General features: G+C 44.2%; 1 protein-coding gene across 5 annotated transcripts in view; it reads left to right on the top strand.

Moving 5' to 3' along the window:
- Positions 1–22,440, top strand: part of ptprfa (protein tyrosine phosphatase receptor type Fa) — a 180,697-nt gene that overhangs the window by 89,125 nt on the left and 69,132 nt on the right. For 2 of the 5 annotated variants that reach the window (XM_076141574.1, XM_076141573.1), the window contains exons 11-13: positions 1,427–2,008; positions 2,562–2,659; positions 3,974–4,230. In XM_076141574.1, the coding sequence (XP_075997689.1) occupies positions 1,427–2,008; positions 2,562–2,659; positions 3,974–4,230 (937 nt within the window). The remainder of the gene's footprint in view (positions 1–1,426; positions 2,009–2,561; positions 2,660–3,973; positions 4,231–22,440) is intronic. The other 3 variants (XM_076141575.1, XM_076141576.1, XM_076141577.1) reach the window with 2 other exon arrangements.

Below are 22,440 nucleotides of genomic sequence, written 5' to 3'. Positions count from 1 at the left end.
TAGGTCTCCCCAGACAGGAATGGGGCCAGGATACCCACCCACTGGTCTCTATGCCATTGTTCTCTAGTTGCGGTAGTTTCGAATGGATGGAGATAGGCCTCTGGAATAACGGTGGGTCCCATCTTGGAGATAAAATCACTGGCCCGGACTATGGGGTTGGTAGGTAACATGCAGAATCTGTGCAGGAAAAGCATGGTCAGAAAACTTAGAACACAATATCAGAAACTTTAATCATAGAAAACACAGTATTCCATACAGAGTATTTATCTAGTTAGAATGAATCTAAATCTTAATCTGCATCTGCCCAAATCATCAAAGCCTTACTTAATAGAAACACATCCGCTTCTGATTCTCTATAGCATCGACTGGACAGAGCGGTCTGCTGGGCTGAGGGTCCAGTGAGTAATGATTTGTCCGTTGTGGTGAGCTTTCCCCCAAGTCTCCGGTCCTTGGCTTGAAGAAGTTGGAAAATTGTCCGCGTGATGTGGAGGAAAAAGGGGAAATAAATCGATCCTTGGTCCACAAGTTGAGTCACGTTCAGACAAAAAGGGGAAGTAAATCGATCCTTGGTCCACAAGTTGAGTCACGTTCAGACAAAAGATGAAAGCATACGGAGGTGCAGGCCTTGGAGGTTCTGTGTTCACTGGACTGGAAAATCCAGGGCTGAGTTTTTGCCTCCTCCTATCTGCGTAGGTTGAGCACGGAGAGAATGAGTTCAGGGAGGTGAACCCTTTTATAACATGACATCCCAGGTCATCATTTGACCAATGCAGCGCCAGTGGAGTCTGTGAGCTTTATTGTCTCCACCACCCCCCCCATGGACAATACTCGCACATTTGTATTTTGTATTTGTACCTGTGGTCAAACAACACATTTCTGTCTGTGCAATATTCTGAACATTCAGTGCAATATTTTATTTTATTTTATTTTATTTTATCTTATTTTATTATATAGACATATTTATTTATTGTTGTACAGGTAAAGTTTTAGCGCTGTTACACCGGAAGCCAACTGTCTGCATAATTCCTGTTCTCCTGATCTCATTCAGCCACTTTAATCTGTAACAAATCAGGAGCATTCACATTCATAACTTCACACTCAAGTTTACTCTATAAAGCACTTAATTCGCCCAAAAAAGTTGGCCCTTGGTGTTTTGTGGATTCCTGTACATTTGTGTGCCTCCAGCATGAATGATTGGTCTTCCTCTTTGTTTCTGTGGGCTGTGAAGTGCTATTTCTTTATAAGGGTTGCTTGCTATGCCATTTTAAGGCTTATGGAGGTACAGTACAGGGACATGCGACAGCTGTCATGTCCTTGGGGAGAATCTTTGCCTGGGCAGGAAAATATTGAAGCAGGTGACTTTCAAACAAACCTTCATTGCTGTTTTTCTATATCCCCACCTTGACACTGTTCCTGTGTGTTTCAGTCCCGGGCAAACCCACCATGATGATCAGCACCACTATAGGTAACACTGCTCTGATCCAATGGCAGCCCCCTAAGGAGATGACAGGGGAGCATGTGGGATACCAGCTGCGATACAAGAGGGATCAGGAGGAAGCTTTCACCATCAAAGACTTCAGAAAGACAGATGATCACTTCACAGTCACCAGCTTGCACATGGGAGTTACATATATCTTCAAACTTTGCGCCAAAAACCGAGCAGGCAATGGAGAGGATTATGTGAAGCAGATTACCACGCCAGAGGACGTTCCCAGCAACTACCCCCAGAACCTGAATGTGGTTGGTCTCACCGCTACCTCCACCAGGCTGGCCTGGGTTCCCCCTCCTCTAGCTGACAGGAATGGAAAGATCATTAAGTATCTTGTAATGTACAGAGATATCAACAGCCAGCACAACAACACCAATAGCACCACACAGACACACATGACAATGCAAGGTTTGCAGCCTGACACCACATATGACATCAGAGTACAAGCTTTCACCAGCAAAGGAGGAGGACCCATCAGCCCCAGCATCCAAAGCAGAACCATGTCTACCTCCATGCCAGGTACAACTTGGGCCTCTTGAGGACATAACTGTTTTACAGTCTGTTTCGGCAAATTTCTGAAGAATAAACAACAGTCCAGACAGAAAAAAGTTATTAAAATCTTGTGGTACGGCCTGCAGTCAGTCGGTCACAGATATGCTCTTTGTTGTCTCTGATAAAAACATTACGAGTGATGTGATACTTTGAACCTACAGACATTATTGTTATTGAACAAACAATCTCATGACAGGCACACTGAGTGTGCAACCAAGCGTGTTTAGTAAATTTCCATTACCCTAACCCCATGAAGTCGAACAACAGTTAATATAGTATTTTTCCATAACAAGTCTCATAACAGAAACAAAATTATATGTTCATTGACCATATGATCAGATGCTCTCCACAGAGAAGTTCGGTTCGGTGCCCTGCTCACGTGCACCTCGGCAGTGCTCTGGAAGCAAACTGGCAACTCACCAGCTACCAGTCTGCTTACTTGGTCCACAGGTTGAAAAACACTTGTGTAATTTATTATTATTATTATTATTATTAATATTGATTGTTAATTTTCCCTCAGAGTTCACCAAGAACTTTGGTGCGAAGGCTGTGACGAAAACATCTGTCTTGCTGACTTGGGAAGTGCCAGAAACCTACAACTCTCAAGCACCTTTCAAGGTAAAAAACAGCCTACACTCCACCTGCAAGGCAGCTTCAGCCCATGACTATTGTAACACTGACATCACTCTGGTACTGGAGCATTTGTGAATGTGTCTTGCAGTATCTGTTTCCAAATTGAGTTATTGCGGTCATCGGCTGATAACACATTACCAGACTTCATGAAGATTTCATGAAATTTGTGGGAGTTGGTGTTGCAGTGCTCAGATTGAAATGGAAATAAAAAAAATGGATTTTTTTCAACACCTTATTTCCTCGCCCATGGCTTTAGCTTCCTCGTTTTTGAGGTTACAAGCTCACAATAATGTTCTCGGTGGAGGTAAATCAAGAGGTAATTTTCACGAAAAGATAACACATTTTTTAAGAAAATCGTAAAGTTTGAAGGAAGGTTTATAACCATGGATCAGATACAAAACAAATGTGCAAATACCCTGAAGCATCTTGCTCCCCAGAAATATGCAGTGCTGTCAACGGATCAACCATTATAACGAAGATACAAAGATTTTGTACACAAATAAACATGTAGTGATAAGATAACTGAGAAAGGGCCAGTGAAAACAAGTAATAATAAAATGTATTTTAAAGGTTATGTCAGATGCTTATTGGAGGACACCATTTATTAGGCGTGGAGGGCATCATTCATGTGAAATCACATCCCATTGGTGATGAAAGCCAACACAAAGTCACTTTAAAGGATGTGGCAGATGACTTTAGGAGTGACGTTTCAGCATTTCACGCTTGCATTTTCCCCTCTGATACAATTTTACCCTTGTGATTACCATGAGAGCTGCAAAAGTATTTATACAGTTGTTCTCAAATGCTGAACCGTGCTCTGCATGCTCAATAAACTGAATAGGATGTGTAAAGTCAGAGCTTGTGAGCAGATCAGCCTGAATTGTAGTATGAGAATGAGTAACAGGTTTGTATGCAATGGAAAAAATATTACATATACAGTATATCGTAATATATATTCTATATGGAGCCATTTGAGTTTTTTGTCCTCCTGAACAGGGAGCATAGAAAAGAACAATGTCCCTCAGTAACATGTTGTGATGGAATTAGCCTAAATGTGCCCAAATAGCAAATTCACAGCATCTTTAGAAAGACAGTAATGAGTAAAATGTATCATATTCTTTGGTGGTGAAGGATTTGTTTTTATTCATGCAAAATGTTAAACCATATAAACATCCATGACTTTTATTTCATCAATGCCACTGTGAATATCAAAATGCACATTAACATAAAGCATAAATTGGATTGTTACACTGGATGCATTTCAGTGTAATTAACTGAGCTTTGCCTGTCTCTGTTTAGATCCTGTACAACCAGCAGAGCGTGGAGGTTCAGGGAAACATGAGGAAGAAGCTGATCAGCAATCTGCAGGCGGATACAGATTACTCCTTCACACTAATGAGCGGGGGGAACATCGCCAGAGGTCTGCAGCAGCAGGTTTCCATCCGGACTGCTCCAGACCTGCTAAAAATGAAACCTGCTCGATACCAGCATGAGGTGGAGGAGGACGGAAAACTGACTATCAGCCTGCCCAGGGTCCCAACTGGCACCGCCGTCAGGTCTGTGCTGTCAGCATGTTTGACATTTACGGTGTCAAACATCATTATTTATTGTCTTGTGATCGCTGAGAAGTCACTCAACTCAGTCCGTTAAGTCTATAGGTGCATAAAAAGAAGCACATCGCCATGCAATCTTTTACTGCCAAAGCACAGAGAATGTTAGTTTGTCAAATTTCTGCTTTCTACAGCTGCTGCTCAGGTGCTGCCAATAATGAGCTGATCTGGCACTTTCTGCGAAACTGGCAAGCTGCTCAAAACTCAGGGATGTACCCAGCCTTCTAGAATGAACATTGCACTCCTTTTTGCTCATAGAACACATCTGAAAAAGTAGACTGTGAAGATTCTCAGTCATCCAGGTCATGGTCAGGTCAAGGGAAAGTAAATCTTAAGCAACTGGACTTACTGGTAAAAGTTTGAAGAGGGTTTCACCTCTCAACCGAGGGGCTTATTCAGTTCTTGCAGACTGATTGGGATTACAAGGTATTAACCTCTCTGCAGCAGTTGTAGTCAGGATCATTGATACTCCTAATTATTCATAGTCATTCATTGGTCCTCCTGGCTGTGATGACCGTCGTTGTGATGATGTGCTTTAAGTACAGACTTCCAGCTTTAATTTGAGGGTATCCAAATCAGGTGAACGGTGTAGGAATTACAACCATTTCTATATGTGCCTCCCTATTTTCAAGGGACCAAAAGTAATTGGACATTTGGCTGCTCAGCTGGCCAGGTGTGTGTTTTTACCTAATTTTTTTCATTCACAAGGAGCACATAAATGTCTAGAGTTCATTTGAAGTGTGGTATTTGCATTTGGAATCTGTTGCTGTCAACTTTCAACATGAGGTCCAAAGAGATGTCACTATCAGTGAAGCAAGCCATCATTCGGATGAAAAATCAAAACAAACTGGTGAGCTCGGCAAGACCAAACGACCCGGAATACCTCAGAAAACAACTGTGGTGTATGACAGAGTAACCATTTCCCTGGTGAGGAAAAACCTCTTCACAACAGTTCGACAGATCAAGAACACTCTCCATAGAGTAGGTGTATCTGTGTCAAAGTCAACAATCAAGAGAAGACTTCACCAGAGTGAACATAGAGGGTTCACCACATGATGTAAACCATTGGTGAGCCTCAAAAACAGGAAGACCAGACTAGAGATGGCAAAAAACATCTAAAAAAAGCCTGTAGAGTTTTGGAACAACATCCTATGGACAGATGAGACAAAGATCAACTTGCACCAGAATGATGGGAAGATTAGAGTATAGAAAAGGACAGGAACTGCTCATGATCCAAAGCATATCACCTCATCAGTGAAACATAGTGGTGGTAGCGTGGGCATGTATGGCTGCCAATGGAACTGGTTCCCTTGTATTTATTGATGATGTGACTGCTGACCAAAGTATCGGGATGAATTGTGTTTGGGGCAATATTATCTGCTCATATTCAGCCAAATTCTTCAGAACTCATTGGACGGCGCTTCACAGTGCAGATGGACAATGACCTGAAGCATACTGTGAAAGCAACCAAAGAGTTTTTTAAGGCAAAGAAGTGGAATGTTACGCAATGGCCAGGTAAATCACCTGATTTGAATACAATTGAGCATTAATTTCACTTGGTGAATTGCTCGATTGTATATCATCCTAAGAGGCCTGGTTATTAAAGGTGTTGCTTGTGACCAAGAGGTTATACAGTAACTTAAATGTGAAAAAATCATAGAGTACGTGAAACTATTTGCAGCATGAAATGGAAGGCAGTCTCTGATCAGTCTGTAAGTGTGCTTTTGCAACCCTGCTCGCTCTCTTGACATGTTTTTTAAATTTTAATTGAGAATCCAATGAAACCCTGAGATATTTGACCTCTGAGACCTTTTTGATATGCTGCCCATCAATTGTGAGATTAAGCTCAGTTAATTTTAGCTCAGTTGCTCAGTCGCTACAGACTGATAGAGTGGTTTTACCAGATACGTATTGTAGTGGCAATCGAACAACAAAAAAAGGCCACTTGAGGGAATTTAAAGGCATTTCCATTGCGTCACGATGCAAGAATGAGGTCCTCCATTTGATATGCATTTGACATTTTAATTTGCTTTAGATTGAAGAAAGCTTTACCCAAAAACACAGGGTGCACTGAATATAAATTGAGCTCGTAATGTAAAACACTAAACACCAACAAACAACAGGACCAAGCCCAAACCACATCTGCACCACCAGTATGATACGTTACTGTTGAAAAACTGTGTGGTTTCCCAGTTCCTAATTCCCCAATCACCGTTCACCTGTGACTCTTCCTTATAGACAACATGAATAATTACCTCCAGTGCCCTCAGGTGCGCAAGTGGAGCAGCAACAACAATAATACTCACACAGTTTACCACACACACACACACACACACACACGTAGTCCCAAGCACACACACGCGCACATCATATAGCACACATCAAATTAGTTACAACACGTATATTACTGTATCGTCTGCATACATCTGACAACCTGCTCCAAGACATGAAAGTGGTAAGTAAACTAAAAAGAAGCGGACCAAGAACCGAACCCTGTGGAACTCCTGTTTTATTGTGTAAAAAAGTAGATTTTTTTTATTCAAAATAACACATTGTTCGCGGTTGGAGGGATAAGATTTAAACCAGTGGTCCCCAAACTACGGCCCGCGGGCCGGATACGGCCCGCCTCCACATTTGGCAGGCCCCCTAAACAATACCAGAGACGCATTATGATTTTTTTTTCAGTCTGGCCACGCGAATCCTAGACTTGCCCCTGTCAAATAGAACGGAATAATGGCGAAAAGGTTAGGTTAAGAGAAAAATTGATTCATAATGCAGGGGATTTAACCTGCAGTGGTCAAACGATTATTTTTTTGTTCAATGCAAAGAAAAGGCTGTTTGTCTCATCTGTCAAGAGGCGGTGGCGGTATTCAAAGAATACAATCTGCGCCGACACTATGAATCCCGTCACAAAGACAAGTATGATAGCTTGCAAGGCCAAATGCGAGCAGACAAACTCTCAAAGCTATAAAGTGGACTGTTAGCTCAGCAGAATACATTTGTACGCCAAGCTCAGCTGAACCAGTCATCCGTTCGGGCCAGCTTTCGGGTTTCTAAACTGATAGCAAGCAGCGGTAAACCTTTCACTGATGGAGAGTTTGTCAAGAAATGTTTGAATGCTGTCGCGGAGGAGGTGTGTCCCGAGAAGAAAGATGTCTTTAATGCCGTGAGTCTGTCGGCGAGTACAATCACCGGACGCATTGAAGAAATCGGGGGTAATGTATATGCCCAGCTGCAGCAGAAGATGAAAGAATTTGACTTAGGCACCCCTGCGATTGTCACACTTTTTCTGTTACAAACTGACCCCGGCCCCCATCAGAGAAGGGAAAAGTTATGTGGCCCTCACAGGAAAAAGTTTGGGGACCCCTGAACTAGAGCATCAGCTGATGGGGAGATGTACACCGTTATAGCGATTACTTGTGAAAACTCCCATGGGATGTAATAAGGCAAGCAGCAGCTCCATGTCTCTAGTGCAGCGCTGGCACCACCGGTTGTTTACAAACATCACCAACCTATATACAGTGGGATGCGAAAGTTTGGGCAGCCTTGTTAATTTTCATGATTTTCCTTTATAAATCATTGGTTGTTAGGATAAAAAAATTCAGTTAAATATATCATATAGGAGACAAACACAGTGATATTTGAGAAGTGAAATGAAGCTTATAGGATTTACAGAAAGTGTGCAATAATTGTTTAAACAAAATTGGGCAGGTGCATAAATTTGGGCACCACAAAAAAAAAATTAACTCAATAGAGTAGATCCTCCTTTTGCAGAAATAACAGCCTCTAAACGCTTCCTATAGCTGCTAATGAGAGTCTGGATTCAGGTTGAAGGTATTTTGGACCATACTTCTTTACAAAACATCTCTAGTTCATTCAGGTTTGATGGTTTCCGAGCATGGACAGCTCTCTTTAAGTCACACCACAGATTTTCAATAATATTCAGGTCTGGGGACTGAGATGGCCATTCCAGAACGTTGTACTTGTTCCTCTGCATGAATGCCTTAGTAGATTTTGAGCAGTGTTTAGGGTCGTTGTCTTGTTGAAAGATCCAGCCCCGGCGCAGCTGCAGCTTTGTCACTGATTCCTGGACATTGGTCTCCAGAATCTGCTGATATTGAGTGGAATCCATGCGTCCCTCAACTTTAACAAGATTCCCAGTCCCTGCACTGGCCACACAGCCCCAAAGCATGAAGGAACCACCACCAAATCTTACTCTAGGTAGCAGGTGTTTTTCTTGGTATGCTGTGTTCTTTTTCCTCCATGCATAACGCCCCTTGTTATGCCCAAATAACTCAATTTTAGTTTCATCAGTCCACAGCACCTTATTCCAAAATGAAGCTGGCTTGTCCAAATGTGCTTTAGCATACCTCAAGCGGCTCTGTTTGTGATGTGGGCGGAGAAAAGGCTTCCTCTGCATCACTCTCGCATACAGCATCTCCTTGTGTAAAGTGCGCTGAATAGTTGAACGATGCACAATGACTCCATCTGCAGCAAGATGATGTTGTAGGTCTTTGGTGCTCGTCTGTGGGTTGACTCTGACTGTTCTCACCATTCTTCGCTTTTGTTTATCCGAGATTTTTCTTGGTCTGCCACTTCGAGCCTTAACTTCAACTGTGCCTGTGGTCTTCCATTTCCTCAATATGTTCCTAACTGTGGAAACTGAAACTGAAATCTCTGAGACAGCTTTCTGTATCCTTCCCCTAAACCATGATGGTGAACAATCTTTGTTTTCAGGTCATTTGAGAGTTGTTTTGAGCCTACCATGTTGCTACTCTTCAGAGAAGATTCAAAGAGGAGGGAAACTTACAATTGCCTTAAATAACCTTACACCTTAAACCTTAAATACTCTTTCTCATAATTGGATTCACCTGTGTATGGAGGTCAAGGGTCACTGAGCTTACCAAACCAATTTTGAGTTCCAATAATTAATTCTAAAGGTTTTGAAATCAATAAAATGACAACAGTGCCCAAATTTATGCACCTGCCTAATTTTGTTTAAACAATTATTGCACACTTTCTGTAAATCCTATAAACTTCATTTCACTTCTCAAATATCACTGTTTGTCTCCTATATGATATATTTAACTGATTTTTTTTATCCTAACAACCAATGATTTATAAAGGAAAATCATGAAAATTAACAAGGCTGCCCAAACTTTCGCATCCCACTTTTATATTTATATATCAAGCTTGTGATTTGTTGGTTCAGATCTCTGTGTCTGGAATGGATTTTTAAGGAAGATGGTGGCAGGAGGATACGCTAGAAAGAATACTCTGTCCCGTAGCCAACACAAGAAGGGTATAGACCCAGGAACCCAAGTCGAAGGACAGATCAACTGTTTAAATGTTGATGTACAATGTTTAAAGTACATGGGCCATGTATGCCGCTTGGAAAATGATGCCGTGCAAAGGCAGATGCTCTTTGACAAGAGAACGTCAACTAGGACATGGACGAAACTCGAGGACCTCTTGGGCATCGATCGCCAACAGGTTAGAAAGATGATGATGAACAGGACAGAATTTACTCGTCTGCTTCAACAACGTTTCCGTGAGCAGACGTGCCCCAATGCCGACCTCAGGTCCAGTAGGAAACATTGATGATGATGTTTCATCTCTGTGGTGCCCATAGGAAATTTGGGCTTGTAAAGGGAGGAGTAGAATGATTTAAATGTTGTCTTTATTTCCACGGGGTCAGTAGTGGTAGTGTTTTAAACTGGCGTGCGAGTAGACGGCTGGCTTTGTCACCATGTTTGTAATAAGTAGCTAGGGTATCCTTGGTGGAGAAAACTTCAAATACAGTCTGAAGGTTATGGCGTTTCTTACAGAGTTCTGGGGAGGGATCAAAATCGAACCATTGGTCGAAGGAGGTGATGGCTGCTTAGAGTTTCTTAACCTTGGTGTCATATTTTTTACTGGAGTAAGAGGAGCAAGAAATAATTTGACCTCTATGGACTGCTTTCAGCTACTCCCAGAGCAATGAGTAAAAAGTAGAATCTTTTTTGTTAAACGAGAGTCATCAATGGAATCAGAGATTGTGTCGTAGAATGTGTTATCTGCCAGCAATAATGAGTTAAACCTCCAAAGGGGAGAGGAGGATTTGTATGTAGACAGTTGAATTTCTAATAGTAATGGTGCATGGTCAGATATTAAAATGCTTAGGTAGTCAGAGTAAGCAACGCAGGGTTCGAGAGAGTTGTCTTTAAGAAAATAATCAGTATGTGCAATAGGTTTCGTTGACCTGTACTCCGGCAGCAGTTTTAACAGCTTCTCCAATCTGTCAACTCAATATAGACTACCTGCCAACCAGTTATTTAAGGACTTCCAAATCAGACACTTTGCCAGCAGCAATTTCCAAAACTTCCCTTCCCCTCCCCCTCAATTCATGTGGGAAGACCTGCTAATGTTCAAGACACCACCAAGAGGGACCATCTGTCACTATGTTGAACTTTTGTTGCTGACCACTAGATGGCACTCATTATGACCTTGCCTTCTCTGTGTGTTTTTTGTTTTTTTCCTTTTGCCTAATTATGGTGATTGCTTTCAGCCTCACCTGCTCTGTCAATTGCCGTTCAGTATTTAAGGCCTGGTTTCCCACTCTGTCTTTGCTGAGTCTTCACGGAACCTTTGTGAGCAGTGTGCCTCTACCTTTGAACTTTGCATTCTCTGTTATTTGACCCTCGATTTTTGAACTTTAAATGCTCTCTTATTTGACCCTGCTTATTGGACTGCCCTTTTGGAATTATTGCTTATGGAGTTTTTGCCGGTTCCTACTTTTTGGACTTATCTTTTGTTTTGCCTTTTTGCAAATCTTTTTCTTTCACATTTTGTAGTTACCTTCTGAGCGTTTTTTGGAACTTGAATTTTTGTTGGAATTAAAAACCCTTTGTACTGCATTCACTGTTGCTCCGCAATTGAGTCACCCTCTGTCCTTGGTGGTTTAGAGGATTGCTCCCTGACTAGCACGTGGGAGACCCGGGTTCAAGACCCCGGTGGGACAGAAGACTCAGCCATGTCTGATCCAGCGGAAGCAGCTGCGAGAGCATCTCATAACATTACTGTGAATGCTTCTGAGTTTGAAAAGCTCATGGCGACTCTCAATAGTTTCGGTGGCACTATGCATGCTCATGGGCAAGCACTTGCTCTCCAGCAACAGACTCTAACCCGCCATGACCAGCAGCTCATCCAGGCAGTGCAGAATCCTGGGCCCACTCCACCTGATGTCCAAGCTCGCCAGACACCGGTGGCCAGTCCTTAACTTCTGGTCCTTCAACACCACCACAACCAGCCCCTCTTAGCCCCCCGGCTAAGAAACTTTTGACTCTCCGCCAAGACCACGGAGCCTATGCAAATAGGCCGACTACATCTCTCTCAGAAGGAGTGGGACCGCAGACGAAGGGAGAGGCCAATCGGGTCATTTCAGACTATCCTGTCCCGGACTCCAGGGAAAAGGTCAGTCCCGTCCAGCCGAGGGAGGACTGTGACGGGGGTCACTTTTTCTCCCGATCTTCCAGGCGCAGGAGTCTACCTCTCAGTTACTTTACACTGGGGAGGCCTAAGTCACTCCTGTCAGGCCTTAGTAGACTCAGGTGCTGCTGGAAATTGTATTGATACTACACTTGTCCAAAGACTGAAGATTCCGCAAGTTGCGTTGGAGACTCCACTCTCAGTCTCTGCTTTAGATGGCCAACCCCTTGGGAAGGGGTAGGTAACTTCTGCCACCACTCCACTTCGTCTGCATGTTGGTAACCACAACGAGAATGTTGCTTTGTACCTGATTGACTCGCCAGAATTTCCGGTGGTCCTGGGGTTCCCGTGGCTGAACCGTCACAACCCTCATATTGATTGGTTCACAGGGTCCATCCTAAAGTGGGGTCCTACTTGCCATGCCACCTGTCTTTTTTTAAGCCCTTCTCCTTTGCCTATATCTCCAGATCCCTCCGAGCTGACCAATGTTCCCGCAGAGTATCTGGATCTGAAGGAGGTTTTTAGCAAACAAAGGGCTTGCGCACTTCCACCACATCGGCCCTATGACTGTGACTGTTCAGTAGAAATTCTGCCGGGATCCAGTCCTCGCGGCCAAATCTTCTCTCTCTCCTTACCTGAAAGGAGGGCCATGGACGATTACATCAAGGAGGCCCTCTCCACTGAATGGATACGCCCGTCCACATCCCCTGCTGGTGCAGGTTTTTTTTTTGTGGGGAAAAAAGATGGTGGATTGCAGCATTGTATAGACTACAGAGGAATTAACAAGATTATCATACGCAACCGATATCCACTTCCACTGATCTCTACTGCCCTACAGGGTGCCACCATTTTTTCCAAGTTGGACCTTCGCAATGCATATCACCTCATCCGCATCAGAGAAGGGGATGAGTGGAAAACAGCTTTCAACACTCCCTCGGGGCACTACGAATATCAAGTGATGCCTTTTGGACTCACAAATGCCCCAGCTGTTTTTCAAGCCCTGATAAATGATGTTTTGCGTGATATGATTAATCTTTTTGTGTTTGTTTATCTGGATGATATTTTGATTTTTTCCAAGTCATGTCATGAGCATTGCCAACATGTGAGACAGGTTCTACAGAGACTCTTAAAGAATCACCTTTTCGTTCAGCCAGGGAAGTGTGAATTTCATGTCACAGAGGTGTCATTTCTCGGGTTCATCATCAAACAGGGGCAAGTTCTGATGGATCCAAGGAAGACTACAGCTGTTCGAGACTGGCCCGTTCCCAAGACTGTGAAAGAAGTCCAGCAATTCCTTGGTTCTGCAAACTTCTACCGGAGGTTCATCAGAGGGTTTAGTTCAGTCGCTGCTCCAATTTCTGCCCTTACCAAGAAGGACGGTTCACCTTTTAGATGGACTCCCGAGGCAGATCAGGCATTCCGAAGTCTCAAGGCACGCTTTTCTTCCGCCCCTATACTGACATTGCCTAACCCCTCTCTGCCTTTTATTGTCGAAGTGGACGCCTCCAGTGTAGGGGTTGGAGGGGTACTGTGTCAGCGCTCGACTGATGGGAAGGTACACCCATGTGCCTTCTTGTCCCATCGTCTCACTCCCACTGAGGCAAGGTATGATGTTGGTGACCGGGAGCTTCTGGCCGTTAAGATGGCCCTCGAAGAGTGGCGTCACTGGCTGGAGGGATCCTAGCACCCTTTTCTGGTTTGGACGGATCACCGGAACTTGGAGTACCTCCAGCAGGCCAAACGCCTGACATTATTTTTCGGTCGATTTGACTCCACCTTGTCCTATCGACCGGGCTTCAAGAACGGGAAACCTGATGCCCTCTCAAGGCAGTTCCTGCCAGACAACCGGGAAGAAGATATAGGACCAGTGATCCCACCTACGAGAATCATTGCACCCGTTCGTTGGGGAATCGAGGCGGTTGTCAGACGGGCACTCCAGCAGGATCCTGACCCTGGCCCTGCACCTACAGGTGCTTGTTCCTAGAAGAGCACGGTCTAAAGTTCTCCAGTGGGGTCATTCCTCCCACCTCACTGCACATCCGGGTGTCCAAAGAACTCTGGAGTTCCTAAGGCGACATTTTTGGTGGCCAGAAATGGAGAAGGAGGTGAAGGACTTTGTTGCAGCCTGCGCTACCTGTGTCCAAAGCAAAGACCTACGTCAGCCTCTTCAAGGGTTGCTTCTACCACTCCCAACTCCAGGTCGACCCTGGTCGCACCTGTCCATGGATTTTGTAACAGGCCTACCCGTCTCAAAGGGTAACACAGTCATTTTAGTTGTTGTCGACCGGTTCTCTAAATCCTGCAGGTTTGTTCCCCTACCTAAGTTACCTTCGGCACTTGAGACTGCTAAAGCTGTTTTTCACCGAGTTTTTGGTCTACCGCAGGGCATCGTCTCTGACAGAGGACCCCAGTTTTCACCCCGTGTCTGGCAAGCCATCTGCCGACTCATCGGAGCCACTGCCAGTCTGTCCTCTGGGTTCCACCCCCAGTCCAATGGCCAGACAGAGAGGGTGAACCAGGAGATGGAGGCTACCCTTCAGAGCTTGGTCGCTGACAACCCATCCTCTTGGAGCTCCAAGCTGCCGTGGGCAGAGTACGCACACAACACCCTCCAGTCATCCTCCACTGGGCTGTCCCCATTTCAGTGCCAGTTCGGGTTCCAGCCACCTTTGTTCCCCGAGCAAGAGGGTGAAACCGGGGGGCCATCTGCTCCACACCCCACTTTTCATGTTTCCGGTTTGAGACCTGTTCTAACCTCTCCTTTTGCCCCAGCCCCCAAGCCCCCTCCTCCACCCCGTATGGTGGTCCAGTCTACTCTGTCAATCGGCTGTTGGATTCCCTGTCCAGTACCTGGTGAATTGGGAGGGCTACGGCCCTCATTATGACCTTGCCTTCTCTGTGTGTTTTTTGTTTTTTTCCTTTTACCATATTATGGTGATTGCTTTCAGCCTCACCTGCTCTGTCAATTGCCGTTCAGTATTTAAGGCCTGGTTTCCCACTCTGTCTTTGCTGAGTCTTCACAGAACCTTTGTGAGTAGTGTGCCTCTACCTTTGATTCTTTGAACTTTGCATGCTCTGTTATTTGTCCCTGCTAATTGGACTGCCCTTTTGGAATTATTGCTTATGGAGTTTTTGCCGGTTCCTACTTTTTGGACTTATCTTTTGTTTTTCCTTTTTGCAAATCTTTTTCTTTCACATTTTGTAGTTACCTTCTGAGCGTTTTTTGGAACTTGAATTTTTGTTGGAATTAAAAACCCTTTGTACTGCATTCGCTGTTGCTCCACAATTGAGTCACCCTCTGTCCTTGGTGGTTTAGAGGATTGCTCCCTGACTAGCACGTGGGAGACCCGGGTTCAAGACCCGGGTGTGACACCATCTCTGCAAATTCTAAAACAGTGGCTGCCTGGGAGACTGAGCTTGAACTCCATCTAGACATAGACTGGTGGGACAAAATCATACACAATCTACATACTGTCTCGTCCTGTGCTCGTCTTCCTCTCATTCAGTTTAAGGTCGTACACAGGGTCTATATTTCTAAATCCAGATTGGCTGAAATGTACACAGACGTAGAGGACAAATGTAATGGATGTTCAAAGCCTCACTGTGACCTAAGCCACACGTTTTTTCTCTGCCCCAGGCTCCACAACTACTGGTCTGGTTACTTCAACACATTTTCTACCATATTGCAAATGCAAGTTCAACCCTCCCCTCATATTGCCATCTTCAGCACCCCATATGACTCAATTTAACACCTGACAAAAGGAAATGGTCATGTTCACCTCTCTGCTTGCTAGACACCGCCTGCTCCTGCATTGGAAATCCCTTACCCCTCCCTCTATTTCGCAATGGCTGAAGGATACAATGAATTTTCTTATACTCGAGAAAATCAAGTACACTATGGGGGGCCACACTGATAAGCTCTATCGGAGATGGCAACCATTTCTCTTTAATTCAGATCTACAGGCTATGCCAGACCAGTGACTGAAAACCTGAACACCGAACAGTTCCTCTTTATTTTTTAATTTTATTTCACATCCCAGGCGGGACAGGATGGGGTCATATGGATGCGGGGCTGTGTGACTGCAGGGTTGGGTTGGATCTCTGGGTGGGATATCCTCTTTGTTTAGTTTTTTTGTTTTGTAAAAATGACCTTCCGAAGAAAAGAGAGAAGAAAATAATTAGTATGAATTGTGTACCAGGGAGAACTTTTTGACCGAGGGATTGCGCAGTCTCCAAGGGTCAATCAAACCATTCTGGGAAACAGAAAGCCAAAAAAAGCTTTGATAAAGTGCGGGAATGAGAACGATCTAGGGTTGGGTCTGGAACGCAATTGAAATCGCCACCAAATATTAGCTGGTGGGTATTTAGGTGAGGTATAGTACTAAGTAATCTATTGGGGAACTCAACGCCATCGTAGTTGGATGCATAAACATTTCCAGTAACACCTTGCTCTGCATCAGTGTACCTGCAACCATTATAAATCGTCTGTTTTTATCGGCAACAACATGGGTACATGAGAATTGAGTTCTCTTATTGATTAAAATGGCAACCCCTCTAGATTTGGAATTGAAGTTAGAGTGGTAAATCTGGCCGATCCCGGAGGGTTGCAGCCTATGATGATCCTTAAGCTTGAGGTGAGTTTCTTGTAGAAATACTGTGTCTGAGTTAAGCCGCTTCAGAGGACAGATGACCGTGGATCTTTTAACAGGATTGCCCATGGCACAAATGTTCCAAGTAATAAAACGTGCAGGCATGCCAGAGCCAATGCTGCCATTCAGATTAGCAGAACACATTTGTATGTAAGAGACAGATTCAAATACACCAAGCAGAGGCCAGGACACCCCCCACACACACGTGCAAAACCCTATGTACGCAGACTCGGGATGTCAAATTGATGCCACATAGTGGTGGCAGCAACTTGAAGGGAGAAAGAGATCAAGCTAACCTTGCAGATACCACATATGGGGAGAGAAGCCCCCACAGAATCTGAGTTGAATAAAGATAGGCTTTTGAGAATTATTAAATGAAAGTGTTATGAGACACCATAGTGGGTAAATAAAATGAGATGTAATGTAGTAGGACCTTAATCAGTCCAAATATAGATGGGAATAAAGAGAAGAACAGAGTAAGAGAACTTTGTAATGCAGTGTGTTATTTTGTAATAACATCACCCCGTGGACATGGTGTTGACATAAGCTTGGGCGTCTTCAGCAGAATCAAAGTCCTTTTCAACATCTTTGTAGATGATCTGGAGACAGACCGAGGAGAAAAGTCATTTTAGCTGGCATACTCTTCATGACCCAGCCAGGTTTCAGTTAGACAGAATATGTTAATATGGTAATCTGAAATTAGCTCATTGATTAATAGAGCTTTAGACGACAGAGATCTGATGTTTAAGAGATCTGATGCAGACGGCCAAATTGACTAACGACTTCAGAGAACACAGTGGACCAACACCAGCACATGACATGGCAGCCCAAATCATCACGGACTGTGGAAACTTCACACTGGACTTCAAGCAACGTGGATTCTGTGCCTCTCCACTCTTCCTCCAGACTCTGGGACCTTGATTTCCAAATGACATGCACAATTTACTTTCATCTGAAAAGAGGACTTTGGACCACTGAGCAACAGTCATGTCATGTGCTGGTGTTGGTCAATGCAGCCATCTACCAGGAAATTTTAGAGCACTTCATGATTCCTTCTGCTGACAAGCTTTATGGAGATGCTGATTTCATTTTCCAGCAGGACTTGGCACCTTCCCACACTGCCAAAGGTACCAAAAGCTGATTCAGTGACCATGGTTTTACTGTGCTTGATTGGCCAGCAAACTCGCCTGACGTGAACCCCATAGAGAATCTAGGGGTATTGTCAAGAGGAAGATGAGAGACACCAGACCCAACAATGCAGATAACCTGAAGGCCTCTATCAAAGCAACCGGGGCTTCCATTACACCTGAGCAGTGCCACAGGCTGATCGCCTCCATGCCATGCAGAAATTCATGCAAAAGGAGGCCCAAACAAGTATTGAGTGCATAGAAATGAACATTCTTTCAGAAGCCTGACATTTCTGTTTAAAATATCCTTTTTTTATTTGATCTTATGTAATATTCTGATTTTCTGAGACACTGAATTTTGCGTTTCTCTTAGCTGTAAGCATTATCATCAAAATTTCAAAAAATAAAGGCTTGAAATATTTCACTCTGTGTTATTAATCTATATAATATATGGGTTTCACTTTCTGAGATGAGTGACAAAAAATATTGGACTTTTTTGAAATGTACCTGTAGCTCCCACAGCGTTACCACGTCGGCACCAATGATACTTGGATGAGGCAATCTGAGGTCACCAAATCAAGTTTGGCTAGGGTGTGTGACCTCGCTAGAAAGGTGTGTCAGCATCGAGTTATTGTCTCTGGCCCCCTCCCCGCAAAGGACAACGATGAGAGGTTATGTAGGTTGTTTTCTCTGAACCGGTGGCTGGCAAAGTTCTGTAAGAAGCAAAACGGGACTCTTGTTGACAACTGGGCCTCCTTCTGGGGCAAACCTGCCTTGCTAAAGAGAGATGGCCTCCAACCAAATGCTTCCGGACTCCATTTTCTTTAAAAAATATTAACCTTGCACTAAAGTGACTCGCTAGTTTAGAGCCTGCCAGGTCACAGGCTCTCAGAGAATCTGTTAGGCACTTGTCGGCTGAGGTTGGAGACTCAATAGTTTAATCCACTCCATTGAGACTTTGCTTCCTCGCCCTACCACTCTGTGTGAGCCTTGCTCTAATATTTCGCACATATGGTTACCTGTCAAAAGGCAGCAAAAAATTGACTGTGTAGTGTCACTGCGGCACACCCATTACAGAGGTGCTCGTTACTCTGACACTAACAACCGGATTAATATATGTGCACAGGTTTCGCCGTGTCCCCCTGTGAGAGTGACCAGCATTGTGGGGCGGCAGTAGCTCAGTAGCGGTAGCTACTCAGTAGGCAGTAGTTCAGTCCATAGGGATTCAGCTTGGGAACGGGAGGGTCACTGGTTCGAGTCCCGTATGGACCAAGTAAGCAGACTGGTAGCTGGTGAGTTGCCAGTTTGCTTCCAGAGCACTGCCGGGGTGCACATGAGCAAGGCACCAAACCCCTAACACTGCTCCACGGGCGCCGTATCATGGCTGATACATTTCAATTGCATGTTATTTGCCTTGAATTGCATGCAAAATGACGAGTAATAAAATATCTCTCTTAATATGATATAATCTAGATTCCAGAGCATAGGTTTGATATGTTGAGCCTCTGCGAGACATGGCTCAAGGACGATGACCATATACCATTAAATGATAAATCTCCCCCCTGTCTCACCCATACTCATGCTGGACACGCCTCCAAAAAGGGTGGTGTAGGCTTTATTTTCAACCAGTCTCTCAACCTTGTCACCAAGAGATGCGCTGACTCTGACTTTGTGTCGTTTGAGCTTTGAGTTTAATTCTTGATCCAGCACCTTCTAAGGCAGGAAATCAACTCTTCTGTTTAGTGGTCATCTATTGCCCTGCCGGCCCTTATTATAAGTTCTCCACTTTTATTACAGACATGGTGACTCATGTCGACAATATCATAGTTCTGGGAGACTTTAACATTCACCTCGAGAATCGAAACGATTCATTTTGTAAAGCTTTCACCACCCTTATTGACTCAGTGGGCTTCTCCCAATACATCCAAGAGTCAACCCACAGAGGTGGTCACACGATCGATGTAGTTCTGGCTTGTGGGTTAGGCGCGACCAGTGTAAAGATATTTCCCATTCTGCCCACATTATCAGATCATTCCCTCATCATCTTCCGTGTCGAGGGACTGATCTGTGACAAGCCCTAGAGGTATTAAAACCTAGTAAGGCCTCACTTGATACTCGGACGACATGAACTCCTTAATAGGGGCAAAGTGGCCCCTGGTTCTCAAGTGACATCTGGTCACTTAAGCAGGCATGCAGACGTTTAGCCTTTTAGTAGTGATGTGTCCTTTTGTGTTGAGGCTTCAAAGCGTGTGTCGAGTAATCCAGGAAGATTTTGGCGAAGCGCCTATTGAGGCGTGTGTTGGTGACGTATGTAGTGACGTTCATAGCCTCGGTTTGGCACGATTCGAGATAACTGATTTTTTTCTGGTGTACAACATTTTCATATTGTAAAATAAACATCTAAAATGCATAGGTATTTATTTGGCAATACCGACAAAAAGCGGTCCGATTTCAATGTAATATTTCTTCACATATAATTTGTCATCACCCGATCTTGATGGATGTCTCTAAGTAACGTTGATGTTCCAAACATGAAACATTCTAAGGTGCGCACAGTCTCAGAGTGTTACTGACAGACGCACCATGGATGCAGGAAAGCGTAAAACTAAACGAAAATATGAAGATGTACACAGGAGGTTTTGCGCTGCTGCACTGTTGTCTCCCTGTCTCCCGAGGCCGTCTGATTATGGGATGGGCCGGTCTCTATGTTTACTGTTTGAACATTCTTCATTAGTTGATCTTTGAGCACTTTACCCATGGGTTATCATTATTATCTTGTGTTGTGTGTTGCGTGTTGCGTGGTGACGTACGTGGTGACGTACGTGGTGACGTACGTGGTGACGTACGTGGTGACGTACGTGGTGACGTACGTGGTGACGTACGTGGTGACGTACGTGGTGACGTACGTGGTGACGTTTGAAGCCTCGCGAACCTATCGTACCACGAGACTGATTGAGGAGCTGCTTCGTCGGTTTGGCGCGCGATTCGCAATATGGGGGGCAGCAAAACGCAATCTATCCCACGGCTGATGTGTGGCTCGGCTTCAGTGCTCACAGATTTTTGTCTTGGTGTACAAGATTGTCATATTGTAAAATAAACATCTAAAATGCATGGGTTTATATTTGGCAACACAGACAAAAAGCTGTCCGTTTTAATGGGCACTCGCGCAGTCTCAGAGTGTTACTGACAGAAGCGCCGTGGATGCAGGAAAGCGTAAAATTAAATGAAAATATGAGGTTTGACAATGAACACCTGAGGTTATGCACTGCTGCGCTGTTGTCTCTCTTTCTCTCGAGGCTGTCTGATTATGGGATGGGCCAGTCTCTTTGTTTACTGTTTGAACATTCTTTATTAGTTGATCTTTGACCACTTTACCCGTGTGGGTTATCATCATTATCTTCTGTTTCTAGCTCTTTTCCCAGCAGTTGTGTTGTCTTTTTTTTTTTTTTTTAATGAGTGAGTAAATGAGTTGTTAGTTATTTTACCAGCAGCCTGTATTATGATTTATTCTCCATCACCTCTATGGCTCTTCAAAATGGTGTTGGGATATGTTGTTGCTCTATAAGCTGGACTGGTTAACCGCTCCTGATTCATTCAATTCAAAGCTTCACACACCAAAGCCATCGTTTTACATTAATTGTCCACTTGATGGCACAGTAGAGCAAATGAAATGAATGAATGAAAGCTTTGGCCCATGACTGAACCAATCGGATGGAAAGCTTCAATGCTTCATCTCGCAATCACTATAATAAATGATGAGGTTATATATTGATATGGTGAAGGCAAAGTGGAAACAAATTGGGAAGAAGGTTGTGATGTGTTACATGGTTTGTGACTGCTTATGTCACTAGGGACAACATTATTTTATTCATACACAAGTTGGAAAGACATGTTTATGTCTTTCCCAATATGCCAGGGGATTCTCCAGTCGAGCAATGTTGGGTTCCTTCAGGTACATTTGGACCTCTACCGTCGCATCCACAGTGGAGTTTTGGGTCCTCCTCGTCTGCAGGACGGTGGTGTCCATACGACTCCACAGTTTGCCCCCTAAGACATACAATATAATAAAACAATGAGAATGTAACCATTACCTTCAGTCACAGGCGCAAAAGCTTCTGCCCTGTGTGGTTGTGATGAGGAGGAGGAGGAAGAAGAAGACGACGCACTGTTCCGAAATCAAGGCAGCACATTCGGAAGTGAGCCTCTGCTGCCTTGTTAGGGCTAAAGAAGCCGATCTTTTTAAATCTTGGATCCAGCAGTGTCGCCTGTGATGTTATACTCATGGATTGTAATGAGGACAATTTCTCCTTTAGCTGTCTCCTCAGACCCTCTGCCATTTCTGTGTTTTCTGGAGTTTGGACTATTCCAATTTCCTCCTCCTCCAGTGAGTGGTGAAGCATGGATTGACCCCGACACTCTCTTCTCCTCTGAAAGCTCAATTGTGGCGTCATTGGATGGGGACAGCACTTTCAAACTTTCTACTATTGTTGCGTACTAGTCCGATGACAGTGGGGCAATGTCTGTACGTAGGCCTGCCAAAGCTGCTCCTACAGGTTCTCTAAGTTCATACACGCGTTGGAGCATATGGTCGGTCCTGTTCCAGCGTGTATTGACCTCCTGAATGAGCTTTAGTGGCGGTCGGCCCATTTGCTCCTGCACCTGTGTCAGCCTCTCCTGTAAAATTTGCAAACAAAAACTGATTAATTCAAGTGTCACTACAGCAGCAACTTCAATAAAACAGTGTCATTTGGAATATTGCAATGAAATAAAGGAATTCACCTTTGCAGTGGTGCTGCTCTTAAAATAACTCACTATTTTCCTGGAGATGGCCCGGATGTCAGACAGCACAGGGTTTTGATCAAGAGCCTATTTTATGAACAAATTTAAAGTATGCGTCACACAATTTGTGTGAC

The sequence above is a fragment of the Genypterus blacodes genome, unplaced genomic scaffold (genome assembly GCF_046128005.1).
Source record: "Genypterus blacodes isolate CSIRO-AG114 ecotype Tasmania unplaced genomic scaffold, CSIRO-AGI_Gbla_v1 ptg000019l_1, whole genome shotgun sequence".
NCBI classification, from domain to species: domain Eukaryota; kingdom Metazoa; phylum Chordata; class Actinopteri; order Ophidiiformes; family Ophidiidae; genus Genypterus; species Genypterus blacodes.
This window is presented reverse-complemented; position numbering and strand designations above follow the sequence as displayed.